This window comes from Neolamprologus multifasciatus, chromosome 5 (genome assembly GCF_963576455.1).
Source record: "Neolamprologus multifasciatus chromosome 5, fNeoMul1.2, whole genome shotgun sequence".
NCBI classification, from domain to species: domain Eukaryota; kingdom Metazoa; phylum Chordata; class Actinopteri; order Cichliformes; family Cichlidae; genus Neolamprologus; species Neolamprologus multifasciatus.
This window is the reverse complement of record NC_140443.1, coordinates 12,378,698-12,406,381: the sequence shown is the minus strand read 5'-3', so window position 1 is coordinate 12,406,381 and position 27,684 is coordinate 12,378,698. Positions and strand designations below refer to the sequence as shown.

At 39.8% G+C, this 27,684-nt stretch overlaps 1 protein-coding gene across 8 annotated transcripts in view; it reads right to left on the bottom strand.

The window, feature by feature from the left end:
- The window catches only part of ptprt (protein tyrosine phosphatase receptor type T), a 312,417-nt gene that overhangs the window by 112,897 nt on the left and 171,836 nt on the right, over positions 1-27,684 (bottom strand). For all 8 annotated transcript variants that reach the window (XM_085158891.1, XM_085158893.1, XM_085158894.1 and 5 more), the window contains exons 12-15: positions 23,484-23,685; positions 18,964-19,066; positions 14,587-14,863; positions 1,946-1,982 (exon numbers count right to left, since the gene is read on the bottom strand). In XM_085158891.1, the coding sequence (XP_085015017.1) occupies positions 1,946-1,982; positions 14,587-14,863; positions 18,964-19,066; positions 23,484-23,685 (619 nt within the window). The remainder of the gene's footprint in view (positions 1-1,945; positions 1,983-14,586; positions 14,864-18,963; positions 19,067-23,483; positions 23,686-27,684) is intronic.

The following is a 27,684-nucleotide window of genomic DNA, read 5'->3' as shown; positions in this document are numbered from 1 at the left end:
AACAAACAACAACAAAAAAGGAAAAGAAAGAAGAAAAAGTCTAAGAAAAAAAGATGTATAGTTGTCTTTCTTCAATTCATCAAGTTTTAGATCTCCCTGGTTTTCAATTGCACAATCTGTCTTGGAGGAGAGAAACTGCAGTGGTGAGAGATAGCACTAGAACCATGAGATCAATACCACTCAGCTGGGATATGACTGGTCCTATTTCTAGGAAATAACCCTCAATGAGCATCTTGACTGGCCCATTACCAGGAAAAGGCCAGAAAGAGGTGATGCTGGTGAGGATGTTTATTACAAAGTAGTTGTCAGTGAATGCAGATATGGTGTTGGCGGTTATCACTGGAGCTTGTTATGTCTGTTAGCCTGGTTTGAAGGGTTAATAAAAACAGGGGAGTGGGAAATGTAAGACGGAAGAAACAAAGTGATGGTTAAAAGAAAATTAATTATGAACTTTGTGGCATAGGAAAGTTGGTGGAGAGACCAATTTTGGCATCTGACTCTAGTTAATACTTTCCTTTATACAGCATTATAATACAAATACTGTAAAACTACTAAAAGTTTAATGGTAGAATATTTGTTTTGGAAGAGTAAAACTGAGGCAGGTATGTGGCTCTAGTTGTCTTTCCTTTTGTTCTCAAAAGTCACTTGAGCTATTATTGCATTGTTACCTTTAAATGTTTAATAGCTCACAATGTGGTAGATTAAGGCCTTACAATTTTATTTTTTGCAGTTCAGAAACAACAGAAAGAAAGCAAATGATGTCACGTACTTATTGTAAATATGCAATAGTGCATGATAAGTGCACATATATTGGATATTAGGTAATGCGGAAAACATAATCATAATTAGTTGCAAAATCAGCCATCTGCATTGCCTCAGAACACCAAATAACATAATATTAGTGATACTTCATATATAAAAATCTTTTATTTTTTGGATTACATATAATTTCACATATTCAAAATAGATTTGTATTATTTTTAAATATATGAAAGACGGCCACAAAGTTAAAAGCATGTCTTTTTCCAAGCACACATACATGCAGACAGACAGAGAGCAGTGTTTAGACACTGTAGACATCCTACCAGAGTACATCTCACTCAAAAAAGAAAAGAAAAAAATGGAAATGGATAAAAAAAAGAATGGTAAAAAAGATAAGAATGTTTATAAATGAGCAATAAATGTTTTATGTAGACAAAAAAAGAATAAGAGAGTTAGAGATACAGAAACAGACAAAGGAGATGTGGAAAAATCAAATCAATGCTTGATGCAGATGAAAAACTAAAACAGATAAAGGAGACGAGGTGAGAGAAAAAAATCAATAGCAAGCTGAAAAGCTTTTAAAGCATATTGCCTGGCACATAAATGGGTGTATTTGCCAGAGATGAGCAGCAAATAAAAATGGGAGACATGGGGAAAGCAAAACAGAAGAAGATGAAATGGGTTTTGGAGGTAACACTTTAGCCTTCATTCACTGGGTTTAATGAAGGTGGTCAATTGGTATTATAATGGGCCCAATGTTCCACTTTATACCCTTTATACCGCGAATAAAATTTGAACATTGAACATTGATGACCAACATGGATGTGGTGTGAGATGCAAAAAGAATAGCATGATGGAGGAAAGTCACAGAAAAGGTGAGCGTGAAAAGGGCTATAAGGATAGAAGAGATGGAGAGAGAATGCTATGCGACAAAATCATGCAAGATAACGTGGCTGTGGTATAGGCTTGCCCGGGCTGATGGTTGTGAGTTCACCTTTTCCAGAATAGTGTGCAATCTTCTCATCTTGGCTGATACACTTGTAGCACAACACAATTCTAGGGGATCGTGTATTCACACCATTTTTTTCTTTATAATGAACTACTAACAAATTTCAAATTAAAATTGCAAATATCTTATCATAATTATTGTGCATGTTGACTATCAATGGAAGGGTGCTCATACCTTTGTTAGCCAAGCGGACACAGTTGATTTTGGTTTCCTGTGGAGAGAGACAGACAGGTTAACTAATTAACTTGTGGTAAAATATACAGTTAATTTTTCAGATATTTCAGTTTTGAATCATGAGGGTAAGGCATTTTTGAACACATAGGAAAATGGTGCCTGCTTTTGGTCTACTCTGACCCTTTGAAATCTGACTTTTTTCTGAGTATTCTCCAAGGCACAAGTCAAGTTTCGTTTGTTGCAGTATTGAAAAATCATTGGCACTAGCTCTATTCTGTACAGAATGATCAATGGACTGGTTCTTATTTAGCACTTTTATACTATACACCTGAGCACTCAAAGTGCTTTATACAAAATGCCTCATTCGCCCATTTTTACAAGCACTTTTTCCGAGGAGCCAAGGATCAAACCACCCACCTTCCAATTAGTGGACAACCTACTCTACCTCCTGAGCTACACCCACCCCAAAAAACAGAGCAGACAACAATGATTGCAGAGACAGAGACATTAAGTCAGAAAAAGCTTGAAAAAGAAAAGCTGAGCTATAGTTGGGCTGTAAACTGGCCTCCAGATACACAGCAACTGTGGTCAAGCTAAAACAACATAAATGCCGCATGTATCAGCCACCCGATGACATTGGCAGGCATTGAGATCAGCTGATGTCCAGAGGCTGCAGTATATCTTGAATTGCAAGCTCGGCACCATGTTTTAGAAAACTTTTAGAAAACATCAAAAAAAAGTGTTAAATCTGAAACAGGAACCAGAAAATCAATCAGGAATCATGCTTTGGAAATTTGTCCACAACAGTTTTAAAAAATGTATTTAAATCATAGTTAACAGGCTAAAACAAGGTACCCTCTTTAATATATGGGTTGACTGCATACAGTAAACACTTGCCTGACAGTGCATGTATTGCATACCCCACGTAATCAGTGAGATCACAAAACCATGCCACTGGCTTCTCATTTTGTCCAAACACACATGATTGACACATCAATCATATACCAGGATCAATATGCTGTACAATTGTTGCCGTTGATTCGAATGATTTTCCACACATCATATATAAATAAGTGAAAAAAGTACAAAAGTACCTTCATAGTTATTAAACACTCATTTTTCTAAGCATTGTAATGGCCCTAAGCTTTGGCCAGGGCCTACTGTTTTTGCCCCTTTGCCCCTCTGTGTTGTCTTCTAGGTTCCTAGTAGGTGGAGTTAATTAGTGTAACTGGGAGCACCTGGCTAGTCTTGCTTGAGCATTTAAGAGTTGTCTGTCTCAGGATTGGCTTTCTTACATCAGTCCTCGGGTTACAGAAGCCTATTGTTGTTGAATATTAAGAACTGGAATAAAGCTGCAGATTAATATTTTGATCTCACAAATGGGTCAACCGACTCACAGAGTCATCAGGGGCAGTCATCATTCCCATAAGATGGGCATAAGTAGAAGAACATCAATTATTTAAGTCTATATGCAGCAGAACTGTGTGCAGTAGTGCTTGCACTGGAGTGGGCAGAGGGTTTGAGGTGATAGTAAGATGCTTATATTCAGTGTTTGATACAGGGACAGCCAGTAAGGACTTGGATATAATCTGTGAAATTCTATCAGTTAATTTATGCTTAAATGAACAGGGCAAAAGTACAACATTGGGTACCAGCACACACAAGAATTAATAGCAATAAAAAGGAAGACAAACAAGGTAGATATTCAAATCAAACCATCCAAGTCATGGAAAAACAGAGCGGGGAAATAAACTGGCAAAAAAATAGGATGGTGGAAGTAAAGGGAGTCAGTCATACATGACACAAAGAAAGGTAGGATAGATAAGGAGCTAGGGCACTAACGAGAAACGTGTGATAATCAGCAGACTTTCAGTTGTACGCAGTAGTTTAAATGGGACACTTTTATTATGGGGAATAATCCAACTAACTATAGTAATGTGTGTGAAGAAAGAAACAGAACATCATGATATTTGTTTGTTTGGCTTGGGCATTTTGGTTTGTTAGGTTTTACACTACAAAACACTGCATTAATTAATTAATTAATTGCCTTTGGTAAACTTTTGTCCAAATTATGTTTGGATTGCATTTTTTTTTTTTTTATTTGTCATGGCTCTTGAGCCAGATGACAACAGAATGTACTGAAGGAATACTCTTATATGATTCTCCAATGAGTCTAAATGTGACCCTATAAAAAATACATACATAGTACAATATAATACGTCTTGATATTTACAGCAAATAGGGTAGAAGATTTCTCTCAGCCTCTGTCTTTTAAACCAGCACTTTTCATTCCTTTGCTGCCCGTGCCTTTTCCTCTTTTCTTTCTTTTATGATGTGCTGTCATCAGTGCGTGCACCTATCTCACCCACTTGGCCTCTTTCATGTATTGGCCCATTTGTCTTCATCAAATACAAAGACTACAGAAGCTACCAACACGGAAAGGTGTTACCTCAGCATTAAAATCAGTCCTAATGTACAGGCTTCTGTACACTCATTTTCATTTTAATTGTGCCATTTTGGGTCTTACTTAGATTACTGTAAACGGTCTTCCTGTAGGAAGAAATAAAATAATTTAAGAAGAAGAGATGCTTTACAAGGCCTAAAGTTAAGCTAATTTCTGTGCTTAAATACCGAAGAAAAACTCTTTCTTCAAGGTTGCTCTTAGCAGTGGAGTTCAAAAGCAAACAAAAAGCCCACTGCACTGAATGTGACAAGTTTTAATTCACAAACACTTCAAAACATAACTAACAAAGTTAAACATAAGAGAACAAATGGTAGCAGCCTGCACCTCATCTGACCCCTACTCAAAAACATCATTTATATATTCCACTAAATTGGCTTTTTAGATTTAATTAGGGGCCAAAAGTAGGTCCAGCTCTATTCAAACTACAGTTTGGTATTTGAGGATTTAACACCATTAACTTATATTGTTCATTTTATTGTCATGTTAACAAAGATTTATGAAAGGATACATGCAAGCAAATGATAGATCCTATGAGCATCTTCAAACACACCTGCTTCTACTAAATCTCTGTCTGCTTTCCATCTGTCCATCTGTCTGTCTGAATAATGACTCTCTCAATCCCTGGCTGTTCAACTGCTTTATTGTCTTATTTATCCGTTTCCCTCATTTGTCTCTGTGCATAATTTGATTGAAGGAACCTGTAGAAAACTGAGAGTGAATGTATGATAAGAGTCATATGTACACACATGGCTTTCAAGAGCAATTAATGTACTCTTCAGTTAATATGTAAAATAGAGAGCAAGAAAAACTGATTCGTAAGACTAAAAAAGGGATTTTACCAGGCAATACGTGTGTGCTAATGACAAAAATCATGCCACTTGCTATTTCTAAAAAAATGGATGCTGTATCTACTAGAGACTGAACAAATTCCTCAGTGGGGGAAAACAAAATGAGACTTGTTTTTGAAGATATTTTGATTCATGATACGGGACACTAAACTTGTCAAAACATCATTTCATTTATATAGAATATAATGAATACTGAATTTACAGCTGCATCGCAGCAATGCTCAACATAAAATATTCACAAAAGTAACATAACTTTGTACTTGTAACACATTAGCATGGCTCCTCAAAACATGAACTCAATGCTGCTCATTTCTATGATACTGTAATTACACCACAAAAATATATTAGTAGTACTGCTACTGACTACCAAGATTCTAGTATTGTGTGACCCCTTTATTTGCTTGGCATATGAGTTATTATGTTTAGGTTTGCAACTTACAAGGACATATGTGAGAACCTACACATACCTATTGCCTTGCACTTTAGAAGGATGTATATATAAGGGAACTAATAGGCTATAGGAACCACTTCTGCTTTAACCTGAGGTACACACAGTCCAGACTGGTTCCCAAGAGTTTGCACCTTAGGTCCGCAGACAAGGGACAGAGAGCTAAGCTCCTGAGTAAAAGCATAAGACGAAGTATAAGAAATAACCATCCAAAAACGCTACTTCTAAGGCTTCAAAAGTCAATGGGTGACATCCTGGGGGTTTCAAACATCGTTTTTTTAACTGTCTCATTAGGCCTAAAAAGTAACAAATGTTTCAAAATACTTTCTTTCATTTGCCTATTCCTCTAAGAGTGAAATGTATCATATGAATGGACACAGTTGGAATACGATCAGTTTCATGAGGACCAATGAATTGTGTTTCTTTATAAACTGACCCTATGGTACACATTTATGGTCCATTTAGAGGCGTGGTTGTTCTGGATTCACAGTCACTGTGAACAGAAACACGGCCTCCACTTGGCTCATGCTAATGGACTAAGCCTCAGGGGGTTATAAGAAGCGAAGCTAATAAATATAAGGATTTATTGCCCTGACTCTATACAGAGCATTTGGAGACCAGAAGGGGGTTGAGGTGTTTACAATGGAGACACAGCATTCATTTCTGTGTGTGTAGTAGTTAACGTTGTAGAGCCTGACAGGAATACTAAAAGTGTAAGAGAGATGCAGCTGCTGTGTGGGTGAGCTCTCTCTCCATCCATCTATCGTTCCATCTTTGCCAGTCTTTTCCTCTCTTTTTTCCCCCCATTCAATCACAGTTGGTTGGCTCAGTGTTCTAACCGACTGGTTGGATTTTCAATCATGTATGTTTTTTGTGTGACTTCTGGATACTGTGATTAGCTGTTGGAGTTCCCAGGCAACCCCATGTAGCCAGGGTAACAACTTAAAAAAAAAAAAAAAACTCTTGATACTCAGACGAGCAGGCAAACACATGGGCATGAACTGCTCATGCACAGTATATACTTCCATTGTTTAATTTGAAAAGTGGCTGTTTAATGAATAGAATCTTAATAAGTCTATCACAAATGCAAACCTAGACAAATGTACGTGCAAAAATTTCTACACACTTACCCTCAAGCCAAACGTACGAAAGTGTGTGAGCCTTAGTCATACACCAGCACACAGAAAAAATGCATTTAGGGATTTTTGAGTCATCTGAGTGCATCTTGATTGACACTGACTGTCAGTTGGTAAAATCTTCCTCTGTCTCTCTCCTACACTCTCCAAAAACTGCACTCTGAGGCTTGCTTGGTGTGTGTGCGTGTGTGACGTTGATTGTCAGAGCATCTTGGCCAACCCCTGAGGCTTTTTACTTGTCAAGAAAGGTGTCTGGCTGCATTTCTCACACTGCGGAAGGGCATGTTTTTCCATGTTTGTCACACTTTCCTTTTGTTTTGCGCCATTTCCCACCCCATTTCTCCTTGCATTCTACTTCCTCCTCCTTTACCATTTTCTTCAAATACTTCCACCTTCCCTGACTCCAGAATCTCCAAAATCCTTCACCTCCTTTTGTCCTCCCATCAATTTTTTTTCCAAATTTCCCATCCTGTTTTTTTATCCATTTTATCCACAGATCATTTTATGTAAGTTAACAAGTAAATCTTGGTTAGACCTTTCTCAGTCACCCTTCTTTAAACCTATTACTTCAGGTAGCTCTGTATATATTATCTTTCAGACACATTTAATCTTTTTTCAGACTTTTGTCCTGCTTCTATATTAAAAAAATAACAACACTAGGTGTGATCTTTCAACCTTTCTAAACCTCTCCTTAATCTCTTTAGTTACTTTTCATTTGCAACTAGAAACTTTAATATATTGTTGGCTGGTATTTGCTCAGAGGCAACATGCATACTCAATTAATAAAATACCCCATTTAAGGATTGCATGTTGGGTCACAGGGAGGTGATCAAAATGAATAACCGTGCTCACATTCTCATTTCTGCTTGTGTACATCTTTAAAAAGAAAACTTGATTAAGTATAGATTGCGGTTTTGGTTAAATACTAATGAACACACTGGGTCAAAAGTATTTTTTTTTCAGTAACCAAACTCATGACAGTTCCGCTCATATCAGTTTTTATCTTTATTGACTTCCATCTTTGCCTCCAGTATTATATCTTGTTTAATGTCTCTTTTACTCTTTTTAAATTGCTATTACCCCTCCCACAATTCTCTCTCTTTCCCTACTCCCAAACCACTTTTGCTCTTACTTCTCTTACTTAATGCCCTAGGCATTTATTCTCGTGTGTGTATGGGTGGGTGGGCGACGCGTGTGCTTGTGTGGCATCGCACAACATCGAGATGTCGAGATTGCCTAGTAGCTTTAGTGTGCAGAGCTAACTGGCACAGTGACAGGAGATGAGAGACTGGCATCAGACTGATGTTACCTCTGGGAGAATCAAGCCCAAAAGAAAGCAGGGAAACAGGTGGTTGCTGAAGAGAAGGAGGAAAAGCAGTGGGGATAAGGGGGTGAGCAACAGATGAGCATGAAGGGTTAAATCAGAGAAAACATTTGTCATAAGCATAGAGGAAGTCAGAGCAGAAACTGACGGATGGGACACAGAAACATGGAGAGAATTTAGGAAAGGGAGGTAGAAGATTAAAAAAAGAATTTGATTGTTTTTTATTAGATGAAAGAGAAAAAAACAGCAGTGAGCAATGAAGAGATGGAGAGTGGGTGGATTGAGAGAACAATTTCTTCTAAATGTCCTCAAGAGACATGGTAGAAAAAAAAGAAGGAAAACGATTGCGGATAGACATTCTCCTTGATAGACAGGTGGAGCTCAGAGGGGGAGAAAAAAGTAGTAGGATTATCCAAGGCAGGCAGAGAATGAGAAACAGACTTTCATCCATGGGATCAAACTACGACAAATGAGCCAAGTCCTCTAAAATGTAAATGAGGAGTTTCTTTCCAATATGAGACATCTACTGCTGCAGAAAAAAAGTGACACCTACACTACGAAATGACTGACAGCAAAGAAATTAAACAAATCACAGGACTTTGTGAGGACTACAGATAACTTAAATCCTTGATTGACAAACTATCACTTTCACATATTATTACTAAACGCAATTTACAGAATACATTATATAAATACTGACTGTCTTCTTTCTGCACCAATGTGGCTCTGCAGTCATTTCAGAGCGGATGAAAATGTCCATAGTGAATCTGCTGGCTAGTTTAAAATCTGAGTAGCAAGCATGGCTCCAAAAAAAAAATCACAACTGACTCAAGACCTGGATTTTTGTGTGTGTGTCTGATGTCTGTCTGCACATGACCCTGTGTGCGTGGGTGTGTGAGAAAGGTGATGTGCCCTTCAAAAAGTCCAGTTCAGTTCAACCTATTTTCATTCACCGTGTTCAGGAGTCCTGTGTCCTATATGTAATGTATGTTGTGGAACAATATGATTACTCTTGCCACTTTAGGATTTCACTATTATCCACATTAATAATTATCTTTGGAGGTTTTGACTCCTTGATTTTACTCACCTCAGATCCCTGAAATATACTGTATGTAACCCGGGTTAGTTAAAAAGAGACTGTTGCACAGCAATGCAGTCACAAAACATCAACGATTTGTGCCTGAAATTAAAATGTTTTAATTCAATTCATTTTTAATTGTATGATGCCAAATCACAACAAAAGTCGACTCATGTATTATATAGTGTATGTAGTAATGTAGTAATAACGACTGACTTGACATGAATGCTTCAAAAGCATCAACATCAGCTCTTCTCTGACAGCATGGTGGGAGTTTCTAAAATTGACGGAGTCTTCATTAATCCCATGCAAACGTACACCTATCTGGAACAACCCTGACATATTACAAAACAATAATATGATAAACTTTTCAGATTGGAATGGTAAAGGAATCAAATATGTAGAACATATACTAGAAGGAACAGAATTTATTTCATTTGACAGACTAGTTACACAATATGGGATCAACAAGAAAAGATTTTTAGAATATCAACAAATTAAATCCATAATAAAAAAGAAATTTAAACTGGGTCAAGTTGAACTACAAACACCACCAAGTGTGGTTCAATTTTTTACTCTTAAAACCCCCAAATTACTATCCAAAATGTACAGAATGCTTTCTAAAACAGATGAATCAATATCACTTCCTATTGCAAAATGGGAAGCGGATTTATCAGTTAACTTAGACCAAAACTTCTGGTCTCAGATTTGCTTAAAAACCTTTCATCTAATCAGAAATCCCAGTCTTCAATTAATTCAATACAAAATACTACATAGAGTGCACTATACAGGTCATCGGATGTTCAAGATGGGCTTTGCATCTACCAACAACTGCTCACACTGCCAAACCAATTCACCGGACAATTATATCCACGCTCTTTGGTTCTGTCCACCAGTTCAGAAGTTTTGGCGCGAGATATGTGAAGACTTATCAAAGTGTCTGAAATGTAACATTCCAACTTCCCCCTTAGTGTGTTTGTTGGGCAGCTTAGATAATGTCACTTCAGAAAAGAATATAGCCCATATGGTTTTCACTGCCCTATGCATAGCCAAGAAAACAGTCCTCATGAACTGGAAAAATAAAAACAATCTTAATTCTAACCAATATAGAAATTATCTATTAGATTACATTAGTCTTGATACAGCCTCTGCCACCACATCAGATCAATTGCTCTGGACTCCTTTGATCACCTCCATCACCTAGTGGGGGTGGGGGGTCATATTTTGGTCTCGCCTTCACTGTTGTGATTGGTGTGGGGGTAGGGTCGGGCTTAGGGCGTCAGGCGGTTCCCCGGGAGCATCTTCCTTGGGGGGCTCAACCCGGGGTAGCGGTCATGGCCAATTAGGGGCTCTGTTGGCTCTTAGGTGACGGCTTCCTCGTGGCTACGTGCAGCGGGGCTAGGGGAGGGTCTGTGCTGACGGACGGGGGTTACTGACCTGGTAGCCTGGCTGCCCCTGGGTGGGTCCGGGACGGGCGTGAGGTTCTGGGGGCGCTCCGGCTCTGGCCTGGGGCCCTGGCCGGGCCTCGGGGGCCTGGGTCCTGGTTGGTGTGTTGCCGGGGTTGTGGGCCGGTGGGTATATGGGGGCCCGCCACTGGCGCAGGGTGCCGCCGGTGCGCCGAGCCACCTGGGGGGCTCTTCAACTGGTGGGGGGGGGGGTTGTCACATCTTGCAGGAGCTTTCCTCTCTCAGGAACTCTCTCTGCAAGAGGGGGAGATACAGGAGAGGTGGAGGAAGATCTCAGCCTGGGCGTCTATTGTCTTATGTAGTCTGGAAGATGAGTGGATGATGGGGTGGGTGTAGTTTTCTCTGTTGTGGGGTTGGGTGGACTGCCCCGGGCTCTGTGGGGCCGGGCGGCGCCGCTGCACTGGTCCCCGGTTCGGATGGGCCTGGGCCCCCCTTCCCTGGCGGGTCGCGGAGTATGGGGGTGCCTACTGGGGTCAGCGGGGGAGCTGGCCCCAGGGAGGGGTCACTTGCCCCTCCCTTCCTTCCCTCCCCATCTCCAGCTGCCTCCCTCTTCCCGCTCCACCACAACCACCCACACATGCAGGGCCTTGGAGTAGGGGTGTGTCACCAGGGTGCAGAGGAGGTAACCCCCCCCCCCTCTGTCCCCTTCTGGCTGCCTCTGCCTCAATTTTATCCCGCAACTTAGACATTCACATTACTCACACTCTCATTACACATACATATAGGATCTTGGGGGTGGGCACGCTACACGGAATCCCAATTACCATCAGGGTGTACACCTCACCCCCGGCGTCGTTGCCCACCTCTCAATTTTAAATACACGTAGACATTGAGGGCTAGCAGGAGGGACTATGCGCTTACCTGCTGCTCTCTGGCAGGTAGCTCCATGCCCTCCTGGGTTTTAAATGCACCTTAGAACACACATACATCAACACTACAATGAGCGGGTGGAGGGAGGTTAGGAGTCTTCTCTCACCCTCGTTCTCTGCTTCCTGCTGGAGCAGGGGGGCTAGGAGGAGGAGTTGGCCGTCCGACTGGGATCCGGAATGTGGGGCCTCCCTGCTGCTGCGGAGTCGGGGCGGTCTGCTTCTCCCCACCGCAGGGAAAAGGGTAACACAACCTGGGTCTGGGTGCAGTTCCCCCCTCCAGGGGCAAGGGTACCTAGACCCGGTTCGTAGAGTACGCTTGGGGAGTGTGATTGTGTGTACAGCGTCTCTTTATGTCTGTCTCCACGTTGGTTGAGTGTGGAGTAAGTGCATATGAGAGCATGAGGGTGGGAATGGATGTTTGTATCTGTGTGTGCCTGTATGTCTGTGTCTATATGTCAGGTTGGGTATCAGATGCCACCTCTCTGAGGACAGCTCAGGCCCTCCAAGGTTTGGAGGCCTATCTCCCCCCACCACTTCCCCTGCCGGGGGCGGACTCCCTCAGACATCGGTGCGTTGGTGGTTCTTTGTGTCCGGGGGTGGGCGTCCGGGTACACACCGGCTCACTCCTTGGCGGCTGCTTATCGGGGCCTGGAGCCTGGGGCTCGCTTGGGCCACCTCGGAGGTGGGGTGCCCCCGGCCTCTCGGCCTGGGGCTCGGTCACTCAGGCACAGCTGGCTGCCGGCGGAGCTCACGGGCACGTCACTGCAGCCCCCCCTGGCTTCTGCTCCGTGGCTGCTGGGTGACCCCTCATCTGGGACTCTCCTCGGCTCTTTCTGGGACAGTGGCGCGGCTGCCCCTCTGTTGGTCTTCCTTGGTCTCTTGTGTTCTGGGGGCCTCTGGATGTCTGGAGTTTTGATCTCCTCCATACCTGCTTCATGCCCTGGAGGACGGGGCAGTGGCCCCCCACACCCTCTAGCAGATCATTACATGAGGGAACCTTTTAAGAAAACAAGCGCGTCCATGCTCACAGGTGTACACACGGGTGATCACACACACAAACTACACCCTTTTTGGCTCCTACCTCAATGCACACTGTGCTGTCGATCTTACGTGCTGCACAATAATGTTTAATATTTAGTAGTTACTGTCATATTCCCATATATCATTGTGATGTGGTTTATTGTATTACTCTCGTTTTCTTCTGCTTGTTTTCTTTTTTCTTTCTCAACAGGTGATCCAGGTGATCGATATATGTATTTATTTTTTATTTATTTATTTTTTTTCTTCTGCTTATTCTGTTGGTTTTTGTTTTTTGCCCTTCTCCCCCGTCCCTCTTCTCAACTGTCTTTCTTTCCCTCTTTCTTTCTCCCTTTTCTTTCCCCCAGTCAAATCTGTCCCGTATTCAGCAAGTGAAAATAAAATAAAGAATAAAAGGTGAATCAAATGGACCATTACGGCAAAGCTGGGATGGTCAATTTGGTAAAGAAAAACCGTTGGGCATCTTTCTTCGCCTTTAGACAATAATTCTGATGGCAAAAGAGCCAAACGGGACAGGCAAAAAAGAAAAAAAAAAAAAAAAAAAAAAAAAAAAAAAAAAAAAAAAGTAATAACGACTGACTTTTCCTTTTGACATGTGACTCAAATGGTTTGATCAGACTGCAGTAAAGTCCATCATTTTAAATCTTACTTATTTAACATTTATCTGACATTTTTTCTGTCTGGGAAAGTAAAATCGATAGACCACTCTGGTTGTTGCAATCACTTGAAATTTAAAAGAGAAGTATAATCAGGTAAAAAACAAAAAAATCATGCTTTATGAACACGTGTCTATTTCTATGCCTGATTTCCTTATCAAATCATCTTGTTTACGGCGACTACACAGGTGCGCTTGCATTTTATTTCCGTTTTAACCACTAAGCACCCACACAATGCCCCAATTCATCATCTAAACAAACCTGAAACTGATTGGATTGACTGAAATCCAATCAAATAAGGAACTCTGATTTGACTGGATTTGGGGTCTGTACATACAGGTGTGCAAAGCACACACGATACACAAAAGTGGGGCACACGAGCAAGTATTCACACTTTTTAATGAATACTCATCTGCTCACAGTCACACTTGTTCAGTCATGCAAGAATTCCCCCCCCCCCCCCCTTACACACACCCACTTGCACAGAGTCTTTCTCCATATGACTGCATTGTGGGAAATCTGCTTTCTGGAGGAGGACATTACATCACGACAGTCAGCCAGCTCACCCGGCTTTGCTCTCCAAACTGAGTTACCGTGGTTACGGCGTTGGAAAATTAAAATAACCCCCGCAAGAGTATAGAGTATTATGGAAATTCAAAGGCCAAGTTGAAGTTGTGAATGAGTTATGAGAAGGACACGGGTGGCGGGAGGTGGGCGAGGTGTTGTTGTATTTGCAGACAGTATAATTACCAGACAAAAAGGGCAGCAAACAGACATCAACAGCTGAATGCTAGGAGTGGGGATTCCCAGAGGGAGTTGTAATTGTGTTTTTTATATTAATTATTTATTTATTCTGATAAGCAAACACATAACCTTCAGTATATTAAACTACAGGCTTGAGAAGTCACACAAAACGCCCTTGCATAACTCTGTCTCCAAATGTATTCTAACTTCAATCACTTGCTGTCACTTAGGAACAGAATTGTTGGCCCTTTTTTAAAATAATCTGCTGAGATTGAGAAATAATATTTTTGTTTTTATTTTTGGTTTTAAAGTTGCTGTTTTTCAAAATTATTTTTATGGCAAATAAAAATAAGATAATCCTGGTAAAGCTTCATATCAAATTCGTTACACCATGTGTTGTGCGCCTCAAAAGTCACTATTATTCCCATTATTAATGACATGACAATAAACCCAAAATGTAAACTAATCTAATTTGCAATTATTTTTAAATTAAATCTAATTTGGCAAAATGGGAAATATGAACATGCTACTTCTTGTTACAATGGGTACTTCTGGAGAGTTGAGACTCACCCCATTGGCTCTGCTCATTGCCTGGTAGTAGATGCTGTAGCTCTTGGCAGGTGACAGCGGAGGGTTCCAGAAACCACCATAGCTCTTGTTGTCCCCCACAGTGAAGGGCTGTACCACCGTGAGGCTGGACGGTGGTAATTCAGCAGCAATGTAATAGGGTGAGTCCAAGATGGAGGCATTGCGGAAGCTCACTGGGACAGAAAAACACTCGGGGGCTTCAGAAGCGGCACGGCGGGTCTTGGACTTGCGCACCTCCTTCACAACAAGCTGGTAGGAGCTGGAAAAATAAATGATATCTTTAAAATTAGTGTCTTATGTTGTTTACTGAAACAGGAACAAATCTACTTATCACTACCTAAAGTAATACTTATGAGGAGATGGTTTACGTGGCAACGATGACAGCCAGAGTTTTTGAAAAGAATAAAAAAATAATCACAATAAACTGACAATATTTCAACTGTTATTTGTCCAGTTAGTACAGTAGAGACAGACTTTGTTTTGAAATAGGGACATAACACATAAAACTGACAACTCTACTTCAACTTTACTATCCCCAGTAGCTCCCAGAGTGCTTTAAATTCATTATTACAATAAAAGCATTAGCAGAAGAGGCCCGAGGTCTGCTATGAGGGGGGAAAAAAATTCACAAAATCCCAAACTTACCATTAAAAAGGCGTATAATTTGTTATAAGGGTCACTTATTTCTGAACGACAGATATACTTTAGAAGCTAAACTTCAAACAATGTTCCTGGCAAATCATTTCCTGTGCTGATTCAGCACCCCAGTACAGCTTAAAGGAAGAAAATACATGTGTGTGTGTTATATAAGAGAACGGTGAGGGTAGAAATAAATGGATCTTTTTCAAAGTCCAAAAATGTCTCCTCTTGCCTTATATTCTTTATGTGTACATCAAGTGCACGTGTGTGTGCATGCTCTCTAACAGGTGCGCATTTACCTGTATGTGCTTTGGCAGGTGTGCTTGTGCTTGTGTGTATTTTAACACATGTGTAGTGGGGTGTTTATATACTTGAATGAACATCTATCTTTGTGCAGTGGAGTTGCTTTCATGTGTATGTGTGTTTCCATTACACTCTGAGAGGCTTCATGAATGGCTGAGGGCTCCTTTAGCGGTCAGGACAAACGCAGCGGCCCTCCGCAATTACCTCCGTCCTCCACGCCAAGAACTCACTTCACAATTATACGCAATTAGGGAAATGTATGTTTCTGTGAAGGGGGCCGCGGCCAATTATCCCCTGTTCCCGTTTGGCAGCTTTCATAAAAGATAATTGCTGATGACCAAAGATGAGTCCCTCTCTCTCTCCCTTACTGTCACTCTCTTTGCTGTTTCTGCCTTTCTGGTAAAATATCCATTTCAAACTAATGGCTTTCAGAGGCTGCACAAGGGATGAAGCAGGGGCCTAGCACAAGGAGCGGATAGGGAATTGTGTATGTGCGGGTCTGTGTCGAGCGCTTGGGAGCCCTTATATGTGTGTGTGTGCTTCTGTTGTAATTATCCATGTCTTTGAATACATATCCATAAGTGTGTGTATGTGTGTTATTGTACCTTTACTCTGTTTGTGATATGTTACACCCTTACAGCTTGAACATTTAGAGTAAGGGGATTTTCTGAGACTGGTGGATGGCTGTGTGATTATTAGGCAACATAAAGCGAGTGAATTTGAAAAGTGACGAAATCACTGCGTGTGTGTGTTCTTTGGGTTTTTTTTGTTTGTTTTTTTCCTCAAATAGACAGCCGTTACTGTCACTGTTAAAACTTGGTTTTAAGCTTTAAAGTTGAAGTTTACAGTTAAGGCTTGAAATAAATATATCTCATCAGTACCAATGAAAAGTTTGTTCAGACCTTCCACTGGTACTGTATACTTCTAGAAAGTGTTCTGCTGAGGCTTGCAGACATTTTTTTTGTCATGCACTCTGATCAATGGAGCATGTATGTATGAATATATTTGCAAGTAAAACAGATATTTTTGAGATTTATTTTCTTCATGTTCCTGTTTTGGAGCAACTATATTATGTGGATGTCAGATATTTTGTGTCAGACTGAAGTAATATTCCTTCCAGCCAAGCCACTCTATCATGGCAACACCACCCACCAATGTCAGTGGTTTTGCACAACAGGACAATGCACTGTTCACTTTGCAAAATCTCATCAAGACATGTTGAAGAAATGTAACAGAATCCATGGTGCTTAGCCAACCTCGAGACTCAGGATGCCCGAGAACAAGCCAGATCCATAGAAGTCTAAATCTTAACCCACTGGGCTCAAATAATCTGTAATGTGCTACTGTCATATACCACAGGACAACCTCAGAGATTCCATCACAGGCCCAGCAGCTGTTTTAGCAGCACAAGGAGACCTACACAATATTAAGCACTGGATTTTAATCAACTGGTGCATATCTGCACTGACAGTCACTGTAAACATTTACAATGGTTTCCGCTTGTGTGCATTTATGTGAAAGTGAACGTGTAGGCACCTGAGCATGCAGCCTGATGTGTGTGTCAGAGTGCATCTTATGAGTGTGTGTCTCAACAGCTGCTTCTCTTTACAGAGCCTTTTCGAGAAAAAAAAATCTTATCTAACCTCCTAAATTTCTGATGCTCTGATCTGCAGGATGAATAAGAAAACAATTGCAGCAAAAACATTTGTGTGCACACTAACAAACAGATGCCTTTTTTCCTGCTTCCACACGTACATCTGTTGGCACTTAAAACATGTAATACCAAACACATATAATAAGCAAACACATTAATGGGCTTTTCTCTAGTTGATAAACACATAAAGATGGTAGCGATGAGGGTGCGGCCTAATTCAACATGAGATATATTTGCCATCTGCGGGTGATTAATGATGAGATATGATAAGGGATTTACAAAAATTAATGCTAAACCACTGACCTACACTCACATTTCACAAATCCATTTCCCAAAGTCTAAATTGAAGTGATATATATTCTCCACACAGCATTGTCGAAGCTGTATTTCCCTAAAGGCGAGCGAGAATAATGTTCTCCCCTGCACCAATTAAATGGATGAGATCACATGTTCAAAGTGAACTTTTAATTAAAAACATGCTGGCTGAAAAAATGAGAAAAGGAAAAGAAATAAATTAGCTGGGTGCCTTCACTCGCTGCTTTGTTTTGAAGTGAATACAGTGGACTGGTGACTGGGAAAATAAAACCTGTGTGTGTGCCTGATAAAAGCATTCTAAGGGATTTTGCAGAACATGCAAACACAATCTATTTATTGGAGAAGTCATTTGCAAAGATGTTCTTGCACCACAAACGTTGTGATTTCTCCGGTTGCTAGACAAGCCGCACAATCTGCTGCTGACCATGGCAACCTGCTAGAGACAAAGCAATCAAAAGATTTTTGATTGGATACCTCTTTGCAACCAATGACCAGTGACCGTCAGCAACCTCCAGCAACCACTGCAGCATTCACTCTTCCTTGGTGATAAGCAGGTGCCACTGGCCTGTCTGAATGAGGCTCATATAGTCAATTGCACTGACAGTTAGCAACTTGCAGCCACCAGATTACACACTTTTTCCCTTGTGACTCATGGTTGCCACTGACTGGTCACAAGGCCTGATTATCCTGGGCCTTAAGAGACAGGTGGGTGCTGTTTGTACTGTTTGACTTTTTGTTGAATGTCGATAAAAACTAAGAATTACCATTAATTACATTTTGTGTTAAATGTGTCTTTTAGTTAACCAAAACTGGTAGTGTCAGCAAATTACAGACACACTTTGTGAGCCAAGCTAAAAACCCACTCCAAGTGTTTATGCTGAGGCTTTTTTCTTTTATACTGTTTAGTCCTTGTTTTCACATGTATGGTACAAATTAATAACACCATCGATATATATGTATAAGACTATGAATACGGTGTTTTCTGTACAATATGCTCCATAAAATCCAAATTTCCACTTCCTTATGTTAAGAATTTGATGGCTGAAACCTTAAATTAAAGCAGACTTTCAAGTGACCAGCTAAAGTATCAGACACTTGGGCGTGCAATATCCAGTAGAAGTTGCAATTCCACTAGTGAATAGCCAAAAAGTTACAAAAAGCAAAATGAGTAATGGCAAAATGTTTCACTGACAAATTAAAAAAAAAAAAAAATCATTCTCTGAATTCCTTTGCATACAAATTAGACTTATATGTGTGAGTAACTGCAATGGCTCTAAAAGGGCCCTGAAGGAAGACCAAAAGAACATGGATGGAAAAAAGTAGGGGGGTAATGAAAAGGAGGTAGATGGGATGCTGGGAGGAAAAATGTGAGTAGGACAGCAGAGGATAGTAAAAGAAACTCTATGAAAAAGAAGCTAGAATTTTGTTAAGGAACGTTAAGAAATTACCTGATAGGTGCTCCGCGGGACTGGGCAGGTTTCAGCAGGATAGTGATGGTTGTCTCGGTCTCATTAAGTGGAGACTCTGACTCATACTCTGGCATCATGGGGGCTGAAAAGGTTTAACAAATTTAAATTTTAAAACAGGTTACCTTACACGGACGATTTTATTGGCCAACATAATTTAAAAAGCTCTGGGTTGTGGTCAGTCATTTGGTAGAGCACATTTTGAGTCCCTATACCTTTCTTAAAAATACACTGAAATTAAGTTAACCTGTTTGAGCCATGTCATAGTTTTGTGATTCTCAGAAAAAAAACCCACCAGATGTTAATCTGTCTTTAAATGAAAGACCTTTTTAGTTAGCTGCCATCCAGGAAGCCTTTAATGAAAATAATTAAGTAACATGACAAGTTCAAAATAAGACAGTTTAAATAATTTTCTAAAAACATATGGCTGATTTGTCCCTTCATGGTAAAAGTTGTGACCTGAAGCTAATGCAACTCAAAATGTTTCGTTACAAAACAAATTAAAACTTTTCTGATCATTGGTGTTTATATAACACTTTTATTTATCTATGAGATGAAATTAAGGCTAAAATAATTTCATAAGTATAAATATAGTAAATGTCTAGAACAAAATATGCAGATTTATTAGCATTGTACGTGAATTCTGATAACTTTAGTATACTATACATTAGTATACTGACATTTTACATGAATTGTAACAGTACATGGTTTTTGTTTTGGACTGTAAAACTTTATGTGACAAGGCCAAAGCAATCATGCAATCTGATGCCTGTGGGATCATCCCTCTTTGGACTGTCAAACAGTGGAGCAAAGAGGTCCACACAAAGGCTACGTTCACACTGCAGGCGAAAGCGCATCAAATCCGATTTTTTTGACCCTATGCAACCCATATCCGATCATGGTATGACAGTGTGAACGGCACAAATCCGATATTTTCAAATCCGATCTGGGTCACTTTTGTATGTGGTACTGAATCCAATACATATCCGATGTTTTAGAAAGCGACTGCTGTGTGAATGGTCAAGTCGCATTAAATCCATCTTTTACGTCACTGACACAAGACAGACGCCAATTATCAGCGCCAGAGAAGCGCCAGAGAAGCGCCCGATAAGACATCGCGAACGCTTCCTGGCCATCCGGTGAAACTGATGGGAAGACAACGTTGGAGAAACGTTAACATTTTATTTTTACTGTATAATCTGCAAATTCTGACAGAAATCTGCAACTATCCTTAGAAGCACCGCTCCTCTAAAACAGCAATAAGGATAAATATTAGGTTATCTACATTATTATGTAAATAACAAAATAACTTAAAGCAAAAATTCGGAAACGTGAAGTCCGAAGTCTTTATATTAAGGGCCATCAGTCAAACAATATTGTTTGCTCTGGGTATAAACAGAGCGCGTTGTGTGTGACATCTTCTTTTGCGCATCCGGGCCGCTCTGAGCATTCACACTAGAACGCGTTTGCTGTCGCATTTTATTTGTAGTGTGAACGAGCAGACAAAAAAATCGGATTTGATCAAAAAATCGGAGTTGAGCATTAAGACCTGCAGTGTGAACGTAGCCAAAGATACATGTGCTTTGCCCATCACCGATTCATACCCAGAGCCAGCACATAGGAGGTACAGTTCTTACACATGATGAATAAAATATGAGATCTTTTAAAAACTGTAAATATGATAAATGTCAAGAAAAAAGTACAAGCATATGTAATTCTACTATACTGACATATATTTGTATACCGAGATGTTACAAGCATTGTGACAGCGCATGATTTTTCTTCCTGTGTAATAAATAATAGACGGAGCATCTAACTTTATGGGGCAAGTGCATGCAATCTGATGCCTGTGGGATCATTCCTCTTTCGACTATCGAACATTGGAGCAATGATGCCCACACAAAGACAGATGACCTTTGCCAAAAACTCACTCATGCCTGCAGTGAACATATTGGAGACACTGATCTTTGTAGCATGCTCATACACATGTACAAGACCCTAGCAAAGAAGATATATCCCTGTTTCGATATATCTTTGACCTATGCATCTCAGACTGATGGATTGTCTGTACGAGAGACTGTGCCCTATTGAACAAGAAACCAATATCTCAAAAGGGTTTGACTGCAATTTGAAACAAGTGAACATGCTAGCTGACCAACAATCATCCTCCTCCTAATGACATGTTTTAGAAATAGCGATACATCCCAAAACCAATCCCAAAAGTAACTCCGTACAAAGGGTTTGTAAAGGTATAAAATCACAGAAATACAATATGTTTCTTGACTTATATGCACACCAACAGTGCTTTGCAAGATACTACCATTCATTCTAGTACCTTTGTGGTAGTATACAAATACTATTTTTTTTAAATTATTTTTTATGGTCTCGCCTTTAAAGGGTTAATGTAACTATTAAATGTAACTTGAATAAAAAAAGAAGTCTAAAAGAAAAACCCAACCTTTGAGGTCTACTTCTTCGTCACTGACAAAGACAGACGTGCATATGGCAAAGCCAGCTATATTTCCTCTGAGTCAACAACGGAAGAAAAAAAGCTCCCATGTGTATGTCGAATCCCTGATTTAAAACATGTAAATGCTAAATTGCTATGAAATGTTTTGTTTTTTTAACATTACAGTATATCTCAACCAGAATGACATTATCAGGATGTATAACGATAAAGAAAAAGTAGACGTAAGCTTCACCGCCGAGGGCTTCACAGCTATTCTATTACACTCAAATTTTAATTTCACATCTGTCATGCCCTCATACTGGAGGTGCAGCATATAAATGTCTGAGTAGAACATCAACACTTTTTTCCCTGATTGGTATGGCATTCAGGTTATTAGCATGAATCCTACCCTCGCCACTCTGTCCATCCATCTCTATGTGTCTGCAGCATTTAATTTAAATCTCTTCATCCTGTAGCTCCTGAACGAGATAATAAAGAGTGGTGATGACGTGACATTTGAAAGAAGACACATCTGTTATGTGTGGAGGCACCACATTTCCTTTTTGTTCCTCTTGGCAATGTGTTGTTAAGTTTTGAAAGGATGATGGAAGAACAGAGGCTCGGTGGAAAGGTCACACTAAAAATCACTGTAGGTGTTGACAGATAGGACAACACTTAAAACATACTGTTAACACATTACACATTCATCTTCTAGATCAGTCAGGACTTCATCGTGTACAGCAGCACTGTGACAAGTCGGGATTCAGTGGTATATTCGCACTTGACTTTAAGCCACAAATCCACATTTTGTTTTTTTGGGGGTTTTTTATATTATATTATAGGGAATAGAAGTGACGTGTATACTGTCAACACACGCTAGCGTATATTGTAGTTTACTGTATTATTGTTGGGTTGTATTATTGTAGGGTCTTTACTGTACAATATAAAGAGCTTAAAGCCACTGCTGTTGTGATTTGGCGCCATATCAATAAAACCGAATGGAATTGAACTAACTAATAGTGTCGTTAACAGAAAACAATTTTAGGCCACATTTTTTATAAACCACACTGCTTTTTTTAGTAAAAGAGTGGACACTTGTTGTGGCACTTAACAGACTCCAGGACTGAATACAGATAAGTGAATGAATATGAAGTGGTGTGAATACAGAGCCTCTTTTGGAACAAAGTGAAAGCACAAGAGCTATGTATGCTAGTCAACTATGTAATGAGACTGACAAATGTGGAAGTGACAAGCTTTCAGTGAAATACAGAGTGGTTTATATTTCTAAATATTCATATTTTACTCTGCAGCTTTTGTATTCATTCCTAAATTAAAATTATTCTCAGTAATGCGATACTTATTCAGAGTTCCTTCTGTATAAAGTTGACTTGTAACCTTGTAACGATGAGTTTATCGGTTTAGCACAAACTTACAGGGAGTGTCTCCTCAGAGCTTTCTGTTTTCTTTTGTTTTTTCAAAGGTCACAACTGCCTCAATGAGGTCTAATTAGCTAAACAAACAAACCACAAAGGAGAGACAATCCAGTAAAAGATTTGTAAAGGGCTTACAGGAGAATTGTTGAAAAAAAAAAAGGCAAAATGTGAAATCAGAAAGGCACACAGAGAGATTTAGATAACAAAGAATGAGCTGAAGGGTTTTATTTAGCATCAGTCATTCTGTCATTTGGGCATCACAGTATAGCCTTCTCTAAACAGTTGAAATGATAATGTTCTCTCATTCAAGAATAAAGAGCTGTATTAACATATGAGGGCACTTCACAATTCTTGCCACAGAAGTTGATTGTTTTTCCTTTTTTTGTGCGGCGACTGACATTTTCTGTGGACCAAGGCTGGTGACACAAACAGGGGGATACAAAGCCAGATGGGAGAACAACCAAATGGTCATTCAGACAAAGAGAGAAAAAAATTTAAATGCTTATTTATAGGGCAACTGACTGACATGTCAGCACACAGGCTGTCTAATAAACACGTTTTTACTGTCTGTATGTGGTATTAATGTTTTAAGAAGCAAATAACCTAACAGTAATGTTTACCTGCAATCTTGGTGGTTATGCGGGTAGTGACAGGCGGACCAAAGCCCTTGTTGGTAGATGCTTTAAGGGTGAAGAAGTAGGTGGTTCCCGGGTACAGCCCAACAAACAGATGGTGGGTCTCATTCCTCTGCTTGAAAACTTGTCCCCGCTGGGTTGTCAGATCAGCACTGGGGTCCAAGGAGCTCAGTGCCTTATAGGTAATCTAGAGGTAGATGGGAAAATTTTACATTTAAATGCACTTACATAATTCAGCTTTATTTATTCATCTGTTTACATTTGTTTCACTCACGCAATTTAAATAAACAAGTGATAGCTCGTTTAATTTTAACATAACTGAAATATCTTTTATTTATTTATTTTTTAAAGGATGGAACAAGCAGGTTTGGTTTAACGTTGCACTTGGGGTTTGTGAGATCATTATTCTATGTAACTTAGTTTTCCTTATATTTTTAGGTTAAAGAACATGACCCCCTTCGCAGTATATTCTTATAGTATGTTAGACAAAATGTCTCAGTATATTTTGGTAGTAGGATAGACAAAAGTTCAAGTATATCTTTGGGGATTAAAAAGAATGTGACCATCCTTTGGGTTCTGTTAGACAGGTGGGCGCCACCATTTATCTGCTGTGAATGTTTTACACTGTTTTCTTGTCATGTCAGACTGCTTAAATCATTTCTGAGAATGTTGTGTGCAAAGGACCTTGTGCCGATAATAGCAGAAACAGACCACATTCTGTGCCCCCACCCTTGTAGGAGGTAGAAAGACAGGGAGCCCGAGGTCATAACTTAGGCGCCATGACAGATAAGGCAAGGCAAGGCAAGGCAAGTTTATTTGTATAGCACAATTCAACAACAAGGTGATTCAAAGTGCTTAAGATAAGGGTCTGTGAATGTTTAGGTTTACGACCAGGTGGGGGCCAGTGAAAAGTATAAGAAGCTGTGTAACACGTCACCATTTTGAGACTTGCTGTGACCCTCTCATGCATCTCTCCCCATCCGGATGGTTTATGCTCATTGTGTGAAAATTGTATGGAAATAAAGGATTGTTGATTGAGCATTTATACACCGAGTATTGTCCTTCCTTCAGCCCAAAGATTCAAAGAACTGGGAGATTTCAACAGGTTTTAGATATCAATTTGTTTAAACCAATTTTTGTAACGCTTGATTTCAATCAATAATATCTGTTTTCATTTTTTTATCCATAAGTAGTTTGGTTTGAATAATGCTTCAAAATCTATTTAATCTAATCTAATCAAAATCTAATTGTACGCGCAGGCATGCAACAGCATCCTTTGGATTCACTGATGTACAACTGGTGTACAGTTGGCTGTACAACCAACCAATAAAATGAAAAATGCTATAAATGCTACATGGCCTGAGGGGAATGGCAATCAGTGACCATTCTTTTGTCAACATGAATGTTCAATTTTCCCATTAGACATTTCATTTGATTTGATTTAATTTCAAAAATGCCAGCTTAAGTACAGTCTTAGAGTGTAAAATATGTTATGGTATAAACAGTAATTTTAACCTGTAAAGAATATCAAAATAGACTGATTTTCTTTCTTCTATTTTTTAATCTTCAAATCACAAAAAAAACAAAAAACAAAACAAAAGAAAGTAAGCTTTAAATTCAGAGTCACCGTCTTCCACTGACACATCTAAAAAATCCAGTAAATCAATCATCAGTTATTAAATTGTCTGCTAAACGCAGTACAAATCAATTTTTGGAGTTCAAGAGATGGTGGCTCTTTACAATAGGTCTGTGTGTCTCTCCACGATCTCCACTTTGAGACTGGAACAAATTGAGCAAATTGACCCGTAACCATTAAACTGGCAGAAACACTAAAATAGTTCTTCTGTTAAAAGAACTGTCAATGTTTGTCGTGGTGTTGCTACTGGCAAGTTTCCACACTGTGAAACCATCAATGACTGCACACATGGGCACACACAAACACGCACGATAAAACACAGGAGGACAGCTGTCATTGTGAATGACAGTCAGTACAAAAGATTATTGAGTGGTGGGAAAAAACACATTAAAAGCAAATCAACTCCAAACACATTTCAGCACTTTGTGGTTGTGTGTAAGTGCTTGTCCGAGTAGATATCTGTTTGTCCTTTAGCCACAAAGTGTGAAAAAATTGTACTGGATAAAGTGTGAAAGTGAAAACAAAGAGGCAGGTAGAGCAGGAGACGGAACCAGAGAGACAGAAACAACAAAACGAGTGAGTCATAAGGCACTTGGTGAGGTGGAAACCGCAACCAATGCAAAATCTTTTGCCAACTTGCAGAGCTACCTCACCTAGAAAGGCTCCTTTTTCCTTTTAGTTGTCTTCTAATTTTTCAATTTCATGACTAAATGCTCTGTAAAGGCAAACATGGTCAACCCCAAATTCTCAAAGGAAAACTTTCCCACCACCATTAGTACATCACGGCATCATAGCATCATAGCTATGGGCTGAGGGCGATCGTGGCTCAAGAGTTGGGAGTTCGCCTTGTAATCGGAAGGTTGCCTTGGACAGTCTCGGTCGTTGTGTCCTTGGGCAAGACACTTCACCCGCTGGCTACTGGTGGTGGTCAGAGGGCCCGGTGGCGCCAGTGTCCGGCAGCCTCGCCTCTGTCAGTGCGCCCCAGAGTGGCTGTGGTTACAATGTAGCTTGCCATCACCAGAGTGTGAATATGTGTGTGAATGGGTGGATGACTGGATATGTAAAGCGCTTTGGGGTCCTTAGGGACTAGTAAAGCGCTATATAAATACATGCCATTTACCATAGCTATGGCTACAAAAACAGAAAAAGATCACATCACTAAATGTCTAAATGACTCACATCAACTGAAAAGTTACCAAATACATTAACTAGCAAGGAGAAAGATCCTTAAGAGATGCATAATACACCGAAATAACTGAGTAAGAATAAAAACATTTTGAGGGAGACAGGGGGGAAAAAAACAACAGAACTGTTCTGGAGGAACAACATGACTATGACCTCTGCAGTTTGCATTCAGGACTAAAGACAATATGTCATATTTCAGAATGAACAGCACAGAATGACACAAAGGGGTATAGTGAAAGGGTGGAAAAGAAAGAAAAAGGTGGACAAACAAACTGAAAACAGCATGAAGCTTTGGAACACAGAAATGCAATGAATAGATGATAGGCTAATTTAGACACAAACACATTTGCGCAATCAAACAGTGATGATTATGGATTCCAGGAAGGGTTTTTAATTTAATGTATTGATCATCTTTAACACCATTACTCTCAATTTAAAATGAGAATACTGAATTGATATACACTCAAAGCAGATTAGTGGGAGTGAGTAAAAAAGAAGACAACGATGAAAATAATAATGGTGATAAAGAGGAAGATAAAAACAAGACTGAACAAGAATGAATAAGGAAAAGAAACAAGTGATGTGGATAGACGTAAAAGGAAAATGGGTAGCTTCAAGTGTGCATGGGAGTCTGTTAGAGTGAAATAGCACATTTGTTAGAGGACGAATTCAGGAATTCAAAATCATGGACGTTGGGTGGTCCACGTCAGCCCATTAACAGTCAAATCAAAGGCATTGACAGCTGGGTGCATCACTTCAACTAGGCCCCAGGCTGTAGTACTGATGTGTGAATACGTGACTTTGGATGGATGTGCTGGAGCAAATACAAATGCAAAGAGTGAGGACATACGACAGGACAGAGCAGAAGAAAGGAACGACGCAAAGTAAGGGAGACCATGTAAATATGTGAGAAAATAGAATGGCTGCCCCAGACTTGGACATATGATGGTGCAGAAGCTACAGTGCATTCATGTTATTCATAAACAGAAAAAAGATTCATAGTTAGTTTAAGCTCATTTGTCTGCGTTATTTGATGCATTGGGATGGCCACTGTCCCCTAGTGAAAAGCTGTTCCTATGGATAGCAAAAGTTAGAAAAGAAAAGGTCTGACATGAATGAATGTCCCCATTATGTTCAGTAGCTCTTTGCTTCTATTGTGAATTTAATGCGAGACTGAAACTCTACCTTGTCTAGATATTTGGAGGCTAAAATCGAACTACCTCAAAACCCTCCAAAGTTGAAATTAGAGCCTAAAGCCACAAACAATGCTTCTACTAGTCTTCCTTCTTTTTTTGTTTTTTCGTCAGTTTTATTGCCAGTGACCTGAGATGGTAAAATGATAAGAAGTTTACTCCTCCACTTTCC